General features: G+C 34.8%; 2 protein-coding genes across 2 annotated transcripts in view; one reads left to right on the top strand and one right to left on the bottom strand.

Moving 5' to 3' along the window:
- The window catches only part of LOC140154168 (DNA replication ATP-dependent helicase/nuclease DNA2-like), a 51,953-nt gene extending 42,024 nt beyond the window's left edge, over nt 1-9,929 (top strand). Inside the window, exon 26 of the mRNA XM_072176775.1 lies at nt 9,771-9,929. Within this exon, the coding sequence (XP_072032876.1) occupies nt 9,771-9,929 (159 nt within the window). The remainder of the gene's footprint in view (nt 1-9,770) is intronic.
- LOC140154935 (uncharacterized) lies at nt 2,014-6,420 on the bottom strand. Its single transcript, XM_072177594.1, has 2 exons — nt 6,248-6,420; nt 2,014-3,259 (listed from the first exon to the last, which is right to left on the bottom strand). The coding sequence occupies exon 2, from the start codon at nt 3,231-3,233 to the stop codon at nt 2,019-2,021; it is 1,215 nt and encodes a 404-aa protein (XP_072033695.1). The 5' UTR covers nt 3,234-3,259; nt 6,248-6,420; the 3' UTR covers nt 2,014-2,018.
- Nucleotides 9,930-15,601: the final 5,672 nt, after the last annotated feature.

Here is a 15,601-nt window from a genome sequence, read left to right as displayed (position 1 = left end):
ATGGGACCCAATACAAACTTTCCGTTAACAATTGAAGCCTCCGAAACAAATGAAGCCTCCGAAACAACAATAAGATTAATTATCATCTATGCATATCTAAATTGGTGTGTTTCATACTGATATCTGCATTGTAATTATTACTTGATATGTGCAGAATGTCATAAATTTAAAAAAAATTTGACATTATGGTTAATGTTTGAAAAATATACTGATATCCAAAAAAGCCTGTTTCGGAGGCTTCACATGCAAAAAACACCATACTTAACAAATGGGTGAAAAAATTAACATGTGATAAATCTACAATATCTGCCGCATAGAATCATTGATTCAATATACACAAGAAAATAACAGCTTAGATGATCCCAACACTGTTGTTTTCAAAAAAACTACTTCTGCAATGTTTAACAATTGTTAACATGAAGCCTCCGAAACAAAAAAAAAATGACTTGCTGTGATAATTTAATTTTTGTCACAACTGAAATTCAATACTTAGAAGCAAAGCATGAAAATTGGTAATTGTGATATTTTTTACCTATTTTTTATGTCAACTTGTAGTGGTTAGCCAAATATTTTACTTTTATGATCACCTGTGTTGTTAACTGAAGCCTCCGAAACACAAATTGCTTGAATTGCCAATTCTAAAAAATAACTCAAATTTCTGTGAAACTTGGCTGGGAGGTTCCTTTCATCAAGTAGTATTTGTACATGAAGTTAGACATTCAAATTATTAGGAACCCAATTAAAACTTAAAAAATATGTTTAAGGTTTGGAAATTTCCATTGTAAATGACACTTGATGTTAAAAATTTTCAAAACTGCAATTACAAACATAGCAAAACATGGTATAAAATTTAACTTATATCTGTTGACTTACTTTGGAATGGGATTTCACATGTATTCCAGCTTTCATGTCATAATTTTCTGAGGTTATGTAAAATACATTTTTTCTTAGATTTTAACCAAAATGTTATGGAAATGTCAAATTTTTTATTAGAAATCAAAAGGTTTAAGCCTTGAAACATTATTTTACTGGAATTTAAGTTGCTTCTATGCATGATTTCAGTAAACAGAAACACATTTAAGTGGTTTGAAATTTTGACCCAAAAAATCAAAAGTTACACCCTTTACTGTGAAAATGACCATATAGGTACCCATTACGTAGATCCCAAGTTCAAAGTAGTCAAAGAGGACTAGAGCATGGTGGCCTAACAGTTAGGGTGTGACCTGTGACTGCCAGGTTGTGGGTGCGAACCCTGGCAAGACCAACATGTTGTGTTCTTTATCTCTCTTTCCCACTCCACCCAGGTGTAAAATAGGTAGATGTTATGGGAGATTCATACCAGTACCATTCAGGAAGGAACAATTCATGACAATACCATTTACTAAGGCTAATGAAAGTCAAATCCAAGTTTCCTGTTGCCCGACCCGGTCCCGGCAATTAATTCATTATTTCTAAATATTTCATTATTTGATATGTTGTCGAGATTTAGAGCAACAGAAAATGTTTGAAACTATTCCTCATCAAGAAAGTACAAAATACTGCATTTCACTAAGTAGCTGGTTCAAAAAATGAAAACTGGTCATTGACTTTCATTAGCCTAAAGCGCTCCACAGACTCCGAGTATTGTATGTACAATATTGTATGCAATATATATACGTTATTTAATCTATTGCCATTCTATTTCCAGTAATGTTTAAGTTCTTGAATGTTTGATGACTAAAAATCGATAATATGTTACATACAATATCTAGCAGAAATATATTATCGATTTTTCGTCATCAAACATTCGTTAGAACTTAAACATTACTGGAAATAGAATGGCAATAGATTAAATAACGTATATATGTTACATACTATATTGCCGTACAATAAAAAGTCTGAATACTGCTTAATGAAGTAATCTTTAATCACCACTCCAAAGTAATTGTTCATATTCTGCATGAACATAATCCTCTTCAAATATTTGGATATCAACAATAACTAAAGCTTAGTTGTACATTTTGTTCATGGTAATTCAACTATTGTTTGGATCCACTGTCTTTCACAATGGCAGTGGCTGGGATGAATAGTTGAGTGTTTGTTGATATATAAGGTGACATATTGTATTGAGGTGGCATATTGTATTCAGGATGGCTTTTCTCATGTTGCTTTTTCTTGGCCTCGGAAAAGAATGCTTCCGGGCAATATGGACATTGATATGGTTTTATAGCAATGTGAGTCTCCTCGTGGCAATTTCTCCATGATATTGAGGTGAACTTTCTCTCGCAATAATGACATTGATAACGTTTCCCTCTGTGTTTCATTTCATGTACTCTCATGTTTTCATAGACATAAAAAATCTTTTTGCAACATTCACATATGTAGGTTTTCTCTTTTGTATGTACATTTTCATGGCGTGTTTTTTCCGTCGAATAACGGAACGCTCTTTCACAATACTGGCACTGATGAGGCTTCTGTGGTTTGTCTCCTGTGTGAACCATTTCATGAAGCGTCAGTTTGGAAGGATACTGAAACGTTTTATTGCAATATTGGCATGAAAGAGCTTCGGCTTTGGTCCTCGTATGCTTATTTATTTTATGTAGTTTCCTTTGCACTGGTAATCTAAAGGTCTCATCGCAGTCATCGCATTTGTAAAATTTCTCTCCTGTATGTATCCTTTCATGTTGTTTCTTACGTTTGTTCAACATAAACGTCTCGTCACAGAATGAACATTTGTATGGTTTGACTCCGGTGTGAATCATTTCATGGCGACTTTTTTGCGAGGCAAAATAAAACGCTTTGCTGCAGTGTGTGCATTTATATGACTTTTCACCTGTGTGAGTCATTTCGTGCACCCGTCGTGAACTTTCCCAGCGGAATATCTTGTCGCAGAAATTGCACTTATACGGTGTCTTCCCTTTGTGTATCATTTCATGTAGCTTCTTCTCCTGAATTGTCATAAATGACTCTTCACAATATTTGCAATGATACACTTTATATTTGTCGAGGTGGTCCTTAGTATTGTCTGCCGTCTTCAGATTACCATGCCATTTTCGTCGGTTTGAAAAATACCAATGACTAATTGACTGTTTAGCTCCAGCTTTTGGTGGTAGGCTAGCGCTTTTATACCAGTAAGACCTTATCTTGATTTCATGACGGCGCAGATGTGAGGTATAGCGGGGGATATCTGTGAAGTGTCTGGTGCAGTAGATGCAGAATAGAGATGGCAGAGAAGTGTACACATGTTGCTCCATGTTTGGTTAATATTTAGTCTTGAAATCTGAAAGGAACCAAATATTGCATACAACTTGTAAGTGATTTTCATCATGAGCTTATTAAATAGGTGTTTTTATTTTTGGATTGGTTCTGGGGAGGTCACTCTAATGTAAAGTGCTATACACCCATTTTAATACATTGTAAAACAGGAAAAAGGTCAGATTTTGAACATATTGTGGTGTCAATATTTTTGCCATTATAATGGGTACAGTTTGTCTCTATTATGCTATCAATAATCTAAAAAGTGATGTCACACCATTTAGAGAGAAATGGTTACAAAATTTTAGTGTATTAATAGTCCTTCTAGATGGACAATGTTCACGCCGGCTGACGGACTATATCCAAGCTGGCTGATGGACTATATGCGCCGTCAGGCGTGGGTCCTTCTAGATTCAAAATGTCCAAGTGACGAGTCACACTTACTGACAGCTACTGAAGATATCAGCCAATCCGATTGGCTGAATATCATCAGTAGATATCAAGTAATTTTGATTTTTTTAAATTGGCGGTATAAAACACATTATGGCAAATTATTAGAAATTGATATTTTTATATTTTTCATATTTAACAGCCCTTGAAGTAAAAATGTATATACATGTATGTACTTAAAGTGTATGTAGCTGGGAGGAAAGCCGACGATCATTTGAAAATTTTGACCTTCCCTATTGAAGATACATATTTTTTTTGAGATTGTAAGGATCAAGTGTTGATCTTTGCATTTTCAAAATCAGTTGATTGGGATGACTAGCATACTACTCCATCAGTTATATCTATGCGGTTGTGTTTGAGATGCCAAAAGCCCAAAACAATTCATTATTTTATATATTTAGTACAAAATGTAAAGTTTTCACTGAACACACAAGCCCACATGCCAATGATAAATCAACTGTGATATTCTGAAATAAAATAAAACTAAAACAAAATGTGATTAATTAAAGTGGGGTGCATTAAAAAAAAAAAAATAAAAAAAAATAAAATAAAATTTTAGAATACCCTACATGATGTTGCATTTACATTTAAAAAATAATTGTCTGGAAAGCAAGTGGACAAAAGGCAGCTTTGCCATTTTGGGGGAATAATTTTTTTGGATGAGTTAATAACAATTCTAAAAGTTGCACTTTTTCGGAGGCATGACATTTGCGAAAGGGGGGCATTTATTAATATCATTTATATACTATTCAGCAAATTCCTTCTGCGGTGTCCGTCTGCTTTGTCTGTCGGATTTTTGTCTAAAAAGAACTAGGTCGTGGAATGCATACACAGCTTGACCAGTGAATGAGGTGCCGATCAATTAGCCAATTAGAACCCCATTTCTCATATGCCATAAACTGCACTAAATTGGTGAAGAACTGTGCTTAAAACTATAGAAGTGAATTTTGGATGAAGAAATCATGTTAGGGGTCTTCCATAATTTTCGCCATTTTCACTTACGTACAAAGCGTACGTAACTTTTTACCCCCTCCCTCCCTCGAGTTACGTACAAATAAAATGGCGAAGTATGTCGCGAACTATATAGTTATAGAAAAATTGAGATGTTTGGTTGGGGTTGGGGTTAGAGTTTAGGTTAAAGGTTTGATTAGGGTTTGGGTTAGTGTTCTAGGAGGACAGTTGGTTCTGGATTAATATCTTTATAGATAAGTTAAGAAATGCTAAAAAAACCATATTTTCATGAAAACGAGAGCCATCAATAAAGTAAAATATAGCTTAAAATGCAGCCCGAATCTAAACTAAATGACTAATGCACCCCAAAAAATGCCAAACACCCCAATACTCTCTTTTCCACTAATAACCCCTGGGATCACATCATATATAGAGAGGAACCAGGTGGACATCCCTTTAGCATGTTTGGTGTATGTTCATGATGTTCTTGCAATTAAACTATGGGTTTCATATCTTTTGTCGCAACAGTGACAATCCACTCTTGAATATATTTTCTTAATGTATTTTGATATGAAAAACAGGACCACTGTGCATAGACTCTAAATTAAAGAGAAAAGCATTGTAGGCATGACATGTTATAGAAATTATTAAAAGGAATTAAACAATTTTAGGTCAATTGGTTATAACTTAAATAAAATAATGGAAAATACCATAATTATTCACTTTAATTTTTTTGTATTGCTCAAATAAATCGCCATTTTTCTTACGTACACATGCCCAGGATTTTTACCCCCTCCCTCCCTCTTACGTACGCTTTGTACGTAAGTGAAAATGGCGAAAATAATGGATGACCCCTTATTTTTAGCTTTATAAATTGGCAAAATACAGGTCACTTCTGGTTTACTTCCTGTTTAAGTTCTGTTTTTATAGCAAATTACTTCCGGCCGGGTCCGCCACTTTGGCAATCATGACACATATTCAACAAATGCACATTTTAATAAATAATTTTAAGCTTCCTATCATATGCTATCACTTTTTTTTAAATCACTTTCACTTTTTTATGTGAGGAGCATGTAGTACTAGTAAACATCTCAAAAAAAGTAACTAACACCACTTAAATAATGGCCAATTTAAAAAAAAATGGGCTATTGTATTACAAATCTGTAAAATGTGTTGGAAGCAGAATTTATTTCTGCGCATTTTGACACCTTATTTGATACGATAGCCCAGAAAACAATAAAATACCAATCAATTTAATGTAGAGAGGTCCAGATTTGAAAGTTGCACTTGCAACAATACAAAAACACTCAGATATCATTACACAGATTTCCTTCCATTAATATACTGAATGCAAATCAATAGAATTTACTGCAACTTTCTAATCTTGAGTTACATTGATTTAAATGTACGCTGTGACGTCAATATTTAGTCAAATTGCTACAAATCATGAGGTGTCAAAATGTGCAGAAATAAATTCTGCTTCCATTGTATTTTACAGATTTTAATACAATCACCCGTTTTTGAATAATGGCCATTATTTAAGGGGGTTGGGGGGTTAGTTACTCTTCTTTTTATCTGGAGAGAGAATAAGATACATGCACTCTGCACTCACCTGACACAATACAAGTTACCATACAACATACATGTAATTGTAAATAATGAACATTGTCAATGGCCGCATACGTTTTGGTGACATGTTTTAAGTCATTGTAAACATACAATGCAGTATAGCTATTGGAACATCAGACTGATGATCAGTAACTCAAATATTGAACAGAGACTTGTGTGATCTGCTGCTATTATGCAGGAAATTTATGAATTTACAGATGTATACAAAATGCATTGTTCTGTACGTAGGAGCGGCTAGTACCGTACACAACACATAGCATAGCAGCTAGCATGTAGCAGCTGCAATGGCAAGCAGTGAGTCATTGACCTTCACAGGTCAGCTGGCTGTGTTTACAAAAGCAAGGGTTGCCAGTTGTGTTTATTGGTATGTGTTCCTAAGTTTAAATGTATTTAAGGAACCAGGTTTCAGGTTAATTTTAGGCCGGGGGTCACTCGCATATCAAAGTGAAGTACGCATGCTCGTCCCCAAAAGCGTCGAAAAAGGGTTGATTTTTGGCCTTGTGGCGGCGTCGCCGTTTTAGAAAAAAGGGTGCTTTTCAGGTAAAGTTTGACGCGTTTAGGGTATATTTTTCAACTTCAGTGGGTTTGTTTTAGAATTTACGCCATTTAGGGGTCCATTTTAGTTTCTTACGCCGAATTATGCCATATTTTAGGGGTTAGATTTACAGAGTCTTACGCCAATAAGGGGTGAAATCTTTCCACACTGATTACGCCATTTAGGGTCCATTTTTGAGGTGATGGGACGAGCATGCATACCACTTTGGTATGCGAGTGATCCCCCCGGGATTTTAGGTTGTTGAATCAACAAAAAAACTTCTGAAACCAGTGCAGTGGGCCTACCTATGAGAAACATTTGATCCTTGTGTTGTGTGCTGGCATCCACTACCTTACTGAAATGAAATTTTGGAAAATTTCTTAATTCCTTTGACTGTGGGACTAAGTGGACTTTCAAATCCTTGAAAGTACTTATTAAAAAGAGGTTTATTTAAGGCTAAAAAAGTTATGTCTCAAAGCCCACGCGCGCGTTCCTTTTTCTTAGCGCGTCCATGTCAGCTGAAATGGCAAATTCATTTTTTATTTTTTCAGAAAGTTTAAAAAAAAAGTTTTTTGACATAAAATCATGAAATTCTGAGACAAATTTGGAAGAAAAGTTACTTGATTCGATACACACATTGTTTAGGTATAAAACAATTGATGTTTGTACTTCAATTGTGTAAATCAACCACAATTTTGTACTGTGTACATTTGAACACTCAAAAATGACATCGTAGTTCATAATTTTGTTTAAAAAAATCTTTAAAAAAAAATCTTAAAAAAAAACCTCATTCCGCATTCATTTTTGAAACTGCCATAGGCTTTGAGACATAGCATTATTTTTTTAGCCTAATCAATAAAGAACTTTGAACTATTATAATCCCTAGGCAGGAAACTAATTGGCCCATTACTCAGAATAACAATTAAAGGGGGGTAACACTATTGGTTTTGGATATGGATTGTCTTTAACACTACATAATAATATCAAATATCGTCCCCTTCATGCTGCTTTGTGAAAAAACGAGAGCATTTTCAGCGTAAATGTGAATAAATAGCAAAATTTGCAATCCAATACCTTGGTATGCATGAATTACATTCTGGGCAGGCAAGCAACAACAACATGTGCCGTAAATTCCCTTTCGTCATGTGCCGTGTGCCGTGCGTGGTTCTTGCACTGACAGTCAAGCTCCACTAGTACTAGTACACGTTCCGATACTAAGTTGTGACACTAGTTTTAATAATAGGCCAACCACTCACCGCAACCAGTTTTTGTCTTTATATCGTTCATGATAGATTTTTGACTTGTGTATAAATTATGGCAATAGCCATTATCGACGAAAGCAAAACAGACCCGACGACAATGCTGCAAATACACGTACCTGGTATTGAACGGAATTTTTTTGTTTTTTATTCTTTTTCGTACCGTTTCAGAAAAAAGGAAACAAAATATATTTCCCTTGCAATATGTACATTTCAAATGAATGTAAAAAACTATGGGTTAAAAATGGAGAGGAAAAAGAAAACTACTACCGGGTATTGAACCGGGTACCTCATGGGTAAAAACATAACATGTTAACCAATTGCGCCATCCAGCCCGCTTCATCCATAACGGAATTTTTAGAGCTATATACTACCGCGAGTCTCCTCAGCAGTTAGTGTTGTTCGCTCTTTTCACAGAATGTGAATGACGCGAAACCAAAGTAGGTGTTGAGGAGACTGATGATTCATTCATAATTCCCTGCCCAGAAATCCGAAGCACTTTTTAGTATTTAGAAATTGGTAGCCTCTAAAGGCTGCTGAATTGAGGCGTGAGGATAGTAATGAGAAAAATAGTATCTATTATGTGATACCAAAACCTCATCAACAATGAAAAATATCGGGGGGATGATGCTGTCGATCGGGTTACGGACCTTTAAGCAAAAATATCAAGGTATCATTACAAAATTATCCCTATCTTGAAAAGTATTGATGATATTTATATAATTTATAATTTTGGTATCATTTTAAAGTCTGGTGCTTACATTTTTATTCAAACCATGAAATGTCAAAAATGTGACTTGTTTCTGCATGGTTTTGTCAGAGCGGGTCACATATGACACGATGGAGGATACTAAAAACAAAAATTCCTATTGTTTATTTTTGGTAGGTCAAGGCGGGGTTGACACACATTTATCGGGACATCTTAAATTAACTCTATAAAAGGAAAACAATATACAATATGGAAACAGTGTTATGCAAATTTTTCTACTCGCTATGCTGGCATTATATATCTAAACCATTCAAGGTTTGCCCATTTGTTTGCCAAAAATTTGACATGTGAAAAGGGAGGGGAGAGAGATTTTGGCAAGACAATTGAGGGAGGCCAGGTGCATTAAACATTTGCTGAGGAGAACGCCCTCAAAAATTTTTTAAATTTAGGTTTTTACACGATTGTAATGTACTTTAGTAAACAAAGATTCTCTGCAAAAATCAAGACTTTAGGTGCTGTAGTTTTGTCAAAATCTGAGATTTTGAATAAACCGCCTGAATCAGCGTTTTATTATTACGATAGAAATATTAGTCGAACGCGTATGCGATGTCAACACAGTACTACATTACACGGCGTCGCAAGGGACACACACGCATTACGCCAGAGGGTCGTATACCATATTTAAAACACGCCGGCGTGACATGCATTGGCGCTAGTTGTAAATTCCGATTTTCTTTGCTTTACCTCACTTGTTCGGCTCAAAATTAAAAGGGGACATATCTGACAGTAAATGCTAATATTTTATTGAAAATTAATACTAATCTATTTTTAAAAAAATGTTATAATATGGCTTTAAATGGTGCTTTCTCACAATACCTGGAGAGAAGGTACATTCATCAACAATGCAAATCTCCATTAAAAAAAAATACCCATAAAGTACGGTTTTCTCAAAAATACTCTTGAACACTTTTAAAAGTCATGACTTGTTTTTGCTTTGTTTCAGGCTGGTGTACTTCTGGAAGACATGCGCCGTTTGAATGTAGCGGTGACCAGAGCTAAACACAAACTGATCCTATTAGGTAGTGTGATGGCACTCAACAAGCTACAAACTATGCAACAACTGCTACACTGTCTTGCTAACAACGACCAAATATCCTTCTGATTAATTTTTATATTTAATAATTGTTATTATTAAAGTTTTCCATGTTACATAATTTACAGAGAAGGTTGTTTGGTTACATGTTCAAAACTCAAGAGAAGAGATATCTTAACCTTCCCAGAATCCTTTGCAACATGTAATATCATCTGCTTTCATCAAGTGACACTCACATTATTTGTCCATGCACTGGTAACGCAACCGCCTAAAATGCACCAATTCAAATTTGCCACTGCGAAATCTAACATGATGTTACCCTCAACTTGAGACAAGACACACTATACACGGAAACACACTATAAGCGGAGGACTAAGGCGTGACTCTGAGTCCCGGTTTAGATATCAAAATCACAGTTGTTAACAGAAGTCCTGGGAAGGGTATCAAAGTTGCTGTATAATGAAGAAATTCTATTTGGGGTTTCAAAAAAAATTAAAATCCCACAGACAGTGTGATAAAGCAAAATTGAATTTCTTCTGTGGAAGTTCTAGTTGGAAAGTGATTGAAAATTATGTTGTTTTTGTCAGTGTGTATGCGCATTCAAACTATGGAGCTCCATGGTTGGAGACAGCTTCAACAAGAACAGTCTTTCAAAAAGACACAGTTCACAGATCCTGACTCTGGCTCAGTATATAACTCTCCAGCAAGAAATGACTCATTGAAATGCAAACTTTCAAATCAATACACTATCATAGGCCTATTGAAATTCAATTATACCATGCAGATAATAACCTAAGGGTTCCAATTAAGATTAGCAAACATCCCTGGGTAGATAACAGGAACTAAATTTCGTCAGTTGGAAGTAATTGAGTAAATCGCCTGTATCAAAATATGCAGTGTATTTTTCATATATGCAGTAATATGCACAGCCTTATCACAAAATAAACAATATCATTGACCTTACCCACCAATCAGTAAAGCCTATTATAATCATTATAAACATGCTAGTAAAAATAGTCCTGGCTGCCATCGTCTCAATACAAGATAAGATGTGCTAAAAAGTCCTTGTCATGTGGGGCAGGATTAAATAAAGGGATACAAACCTGGGTATGAGACATTAGGAATTATTTCCTAGCCTCTTAATCACAGGGTTGAAGGGCTACAATAGCTATTCAAGACACAGTGTATGTAAGGGATAAACTGTGCATATGAGATGTGGGTTCAAGTGAGGGAAATGTTCACTCCGTGAACAAAAATAGTGTGACCCATAAAGGGGTATAACACTCCTTATTTTGGGATATGAGGACCTCCACAGTCCGTTGATTATGTGCTTATTTGTGCAAAACTCCATGGTTTAAGTCCACAGGTAGAATGTGGGTGTATAAAATGGTTGAAAAGTCATACACACACCACACTTGGGATGTCATACACTGAGAGTACATGAGTGGGTATGTATGGTATGAGGTGGATGTGTCTGTGTGCCTGCAATAGATGGATGAGAAAGAGAAATGGATGCATGAGAGAGAAAGTGTGTTCAAAAGTGAACAAGTTTTACATAATCCTGGGTTTTTTTTCATAGTTTGATGGTACATTGTAAGATAATGCAATGCTAATTCATTTATTTTGAATACTATATTCCTTAACAGTTTTTCTTACATCTCAGATCTACCACCAGATGCACTGAAGAATTGAATGACTCTCATGGACTTAACCTTAAAGGCAAAAAGAGGTTAAAAAGAGGATGTATACTTCATGCAATGACTGAGAAATTTACGCTTGAGAACCTATCAAATATGAATTTATATTGTGTAGAAGTTATATGCCAACAATGTTCCAGATATGCAAAGATTGATTGTATTTCTACAAAGATTATACAAAGATTGATTGTATTTCTCTATTAATTTTATTTCATTTGCCTTAGTTAGGAAGGGAAAAAATTGTTTGCTTGTCCTTTCCTGAATGACCATAATCTTAAAAATATGAGGAAAAGTTTTTACTGTTCAAAGAAATACCAACACCGCCGGCGTGTCCAGGGTATTTTCTTGCGGGGGCTCAGAGGGGCTTTCAGAGTTATGCGGGGGTTTAATGGATAAAATCACCAAAAAACGGCCGATTTTACATGATTTTTAACAAAGTGAGGTGGGCTTCAGCACCCAAAGGCCACCCCCCCCGGGCACGCCACTGAACACTATTTTCTTTTCAGAATTTTTGACATTGTGATCTTGAAAGGTTTTTAAATCGTATCTTCACACTGAACTGATTTAAAATATGTATGAAATGATACAGTTCAGGAATATCCCAAATCACATCTATTTAGGCTTTTTTTTATTAAGCTTATGAATCTATTATGTAACATTTTTGATATGAAATTAAAAAGATACACCCACCTAACCCACTCTTCCACTGAGTGTGTAAGGACAAGCAAATACTTTCTTTGGCCTAAAAAAGACATCATGTTGGAGACACAAATGTATGTCTCGACAGTCTCTCAACACAAAATTTGAACGTAAAATGCATTTGTAGATTTTATTTACTTGATTGTTAGGATTGTACCACATGACCATTACTTGATTGGTAGGATTGTACCACATGACCATTACTTGATTGGTAGGATTGTACCACATGACCATTACTTGATTGGTAGGATTGTACCAGATGACCATTACTTGATTGTTAGGATTGTACCACATGACCATTACTTGATTGGTAGGATTGTACCACATGACCATTACTTGATTGGTAGGATTGTACCACATGACCATCTATTATATGCACTACTCACAATTTATAAAGATGATTATGTAATATGATCAGGGCAAATGTTGATTATGTGTACTCATAATAGAAAACTATCATCACATGCCCAAACAATCACAATTCTATGCACACTTTTGTTCATAATGAATAGTTATGTGAAAGCTTATTTTTTATATAAAAGTAAAAGGGTATACTATATTGATTGGGTTGAAATTGAAGAGGTGCAATGTTTGCATTGAATTCAAGACTGGCAGAACTTTGGATTCTGCCATCGGTATGTTAATGTATGTCACTAATGGAGGAGATTGCTTGCTTGGGCTCATGTATGCCTGTGCTCTGAATGTAGTTCCAAATAACCCAACCAAGCAATAACCTTTGTGTTACTCACACCTCAAGATGTCAGAGTCATTTTTTTTTATGTCACCGAGTCAGTATGTTAATGTATGTTGCTAATGGAGGAGAAAGGAATGTGCCCCAAATTGCTTGAGCACATGTATACCTTGTGCTCTGAATGTAGTGCCAAGTAGTCCAACCTAGCAATAACCTTTGTGTCGTTCACCCTTCAAGATGTCACAGAGTCATTTTTTTGGTTAAATTTCTGGCTATTGCTGAAGTTGCCAAATACAACGTTTGGTCCTCCATTAAGGTGGGATTCCCATGGGATCAGTGTTAAAAATAAGCCAACTTAAAACTTCAAAACTACAGGCCAAACTCACGTTTTAAAATTATTAATGTTACGATGGTCCACATTTTGTGACACTTTTAAGACTTCAATTCAGAATCACAAATCATTTGTGAGTGTTCAAAAGTACACATAAATGGTTCATTTATACCAATTGTTCCTTACCTATAATCGAATCAAATACATTTTGTCATTTTCTTTAAAATATAATGATTTTATGGCAAAAAACTGAAATAAAAAAAGAAAGAAAATTAAAAAATTTGCCGCTGAAATTTACTTGCTGTTGTTGATTGTTAGATGATTGAATTGGCCAATCGGGATGCACTTCTGTGTTTATTCTAGTGACATGATATAAACAACTTTAAATCATTAAAGCACAATAAAATGAAAAGGTTCCTTTCTCCAGACTCCTTATTCCCCCCCACCCCAAAAAAAAAACCAAACCCACGTAATCCTGAAATATTGAAATGTAGGGCCTGTATCTAAAATGGTGGCTTTTCCGACAGCAATAAGCAAAATAGATTTGATTGTCAATTACTATTGATTATTTTTGGTATTTTTAGAAAGACATTGCACCATTTTCCATTGTTGCACTAATGCGTAGCTAGCATAGCAACGCTGACAAACGCGAGCGTATAGCACACACAGTGACCACCTCCAGTAGCCAGTTATAGGTGTGGGTGTTGCTTCTTAAATAAATACAGTTTATATATTTTTGTAATTTATTTTGTTTTCCTGGTGATTTATAAATGTTTTTATTCGTTCAATGGACAAAAATTCATTCAGTGAAATGGACTGTTCCATTCAACTTGCCAAAGCCTTATTGAATGGAACAGTCCTTATTTCACCTCATGAAAATATTCATACCATTGAACTCATGAACATTCCATAGTACATGCTGATTAAAATGAGTATTATCCATCAGTTTTCTGTGGTTATGGACAAGATTGGTACATCAAAATGCAACATAAGATGTACATGTACCTAATTAGTAGATTAATGTTAGGAGAGGTCATTAATGATATATTTATATATTTTAAAAAGTACATAGTACATACTGATCAACATGAGTATTATCCATCAGTTTTCTGTGGTTATGGACAAGACTAGTACATCAAAATGCAACATAAGATGTACATGTACCTAATTAGTAGATTAATGTTATAAAAGGTCATTAAGGTGCACATAACTCATTGAAAATGATATAGAATGTGTGTATTGATGAGAAAACCTTATTTGCTAAGTTTTAATTTTTTCCAACAAAGCATTTTTGACTTGGCACTTTCTTGTCATCTCAAAATTCCATTGAATTACTACAGGGAAGGGATTTTGGCACTCAAAATAGCCAAAGTTTTGAAAACAAAGATTCTGTTAAAACTAATTTTTCTCTGCTTTATAGCAATTGTATATAAAAGATTTAGGTTTCATTTTGCTGTCAATGTATCACAGAATAATATAAACCAAGTTTATTTTCTAACTTTGTGTTAAGAATGTTGGTACTTTTTTGTGTTTTCTAGAAACACCAATTCTAGGATTTTATTAGCCAACAGGGAAGGTGCTATGGTTACCAAACTTTCAGGGGTGGTAAATAAGATTAATAACTAACTTCTCTCACCAGCTTTTTCCAAAAAAGTGTTTCTATTTTAAGCTACAGTGGTTCTAACATTTCCTAAAATAAAAATGGAAAAAGTAATTTATCAAAACTTCCTGGCGAGAGAATTTAGGTATTAAGCTTAACTACCATCCCTGAAAGTTCGGTGACCATAGCACCTTTTAAATGGGCTATTAAAATAAAATCAAAAACTGGCAAAATTTGGGGAATTTTCAAAATATAAAGAAAAACATAAGAATTGCTACAATTCTTATAAGACTCTTTAAATAGGGTTGGAAAATGCCTTTCTTTGTTATGATTAAATATTTAAATGAATAGACCTCATTGATTTGACAAAGGAGTTATTTTGCTGCAAGGGTGTAGCGAGGCAGCTACTCTGATCATTACAAGAGGATCTACTGTCCAATCATTTTGATGCAGCATGTGGTGTTGCCTTATATCCGCAGTAGGTTGGTGCCCCGGGTTGGTGCACGGATGTAAAAATAATAAAAATGTGACTTTCTGATAATTAATCTCTTGATAATTGATTATAGCTGAGAACAAATTTTCAGACCAAATTGCATACTTAAAAAATATATGAGAATCATGTATATTAAGAGTTCAGATGCAAAAACTGATATCCCTTTTTCTCAATTTGATGTATAGGCAATTCTTAAACAGCTGGTTTTTTAATCTGTTTGGATTATCATA

This window comes from Amphiura filiformis, chromosome 6 (assembly GCF_039555335.1).
Source record: "Amphiura filiformis chromosome 6, Afil_fr2py, whole genome shotgun sequence".
Classification (NCBI taxonomy): domain Eukaryota; kingdom Metazoa; phylum Echinodermata; class Ophiuroidea; order Amphilepidida; family Amphiuridae; genus Amphiura; species Amphiura filiformis.
The sequence above is the reverse complement of the archived record's forward strand: the minus strand, read 5'-3'. Positions and strand labels throughout refer to the sequence as shown.

Bases quoted from the DNA above. Each gene is read 5' to 3' on its own strand.
- LOC140154935 (XM_072177594.1), bottom strand. From the start codon at position 3,233: ATGGAGCAACATGTGTACACTTCTCTGCCATCTCTATTCTGCATCTAC.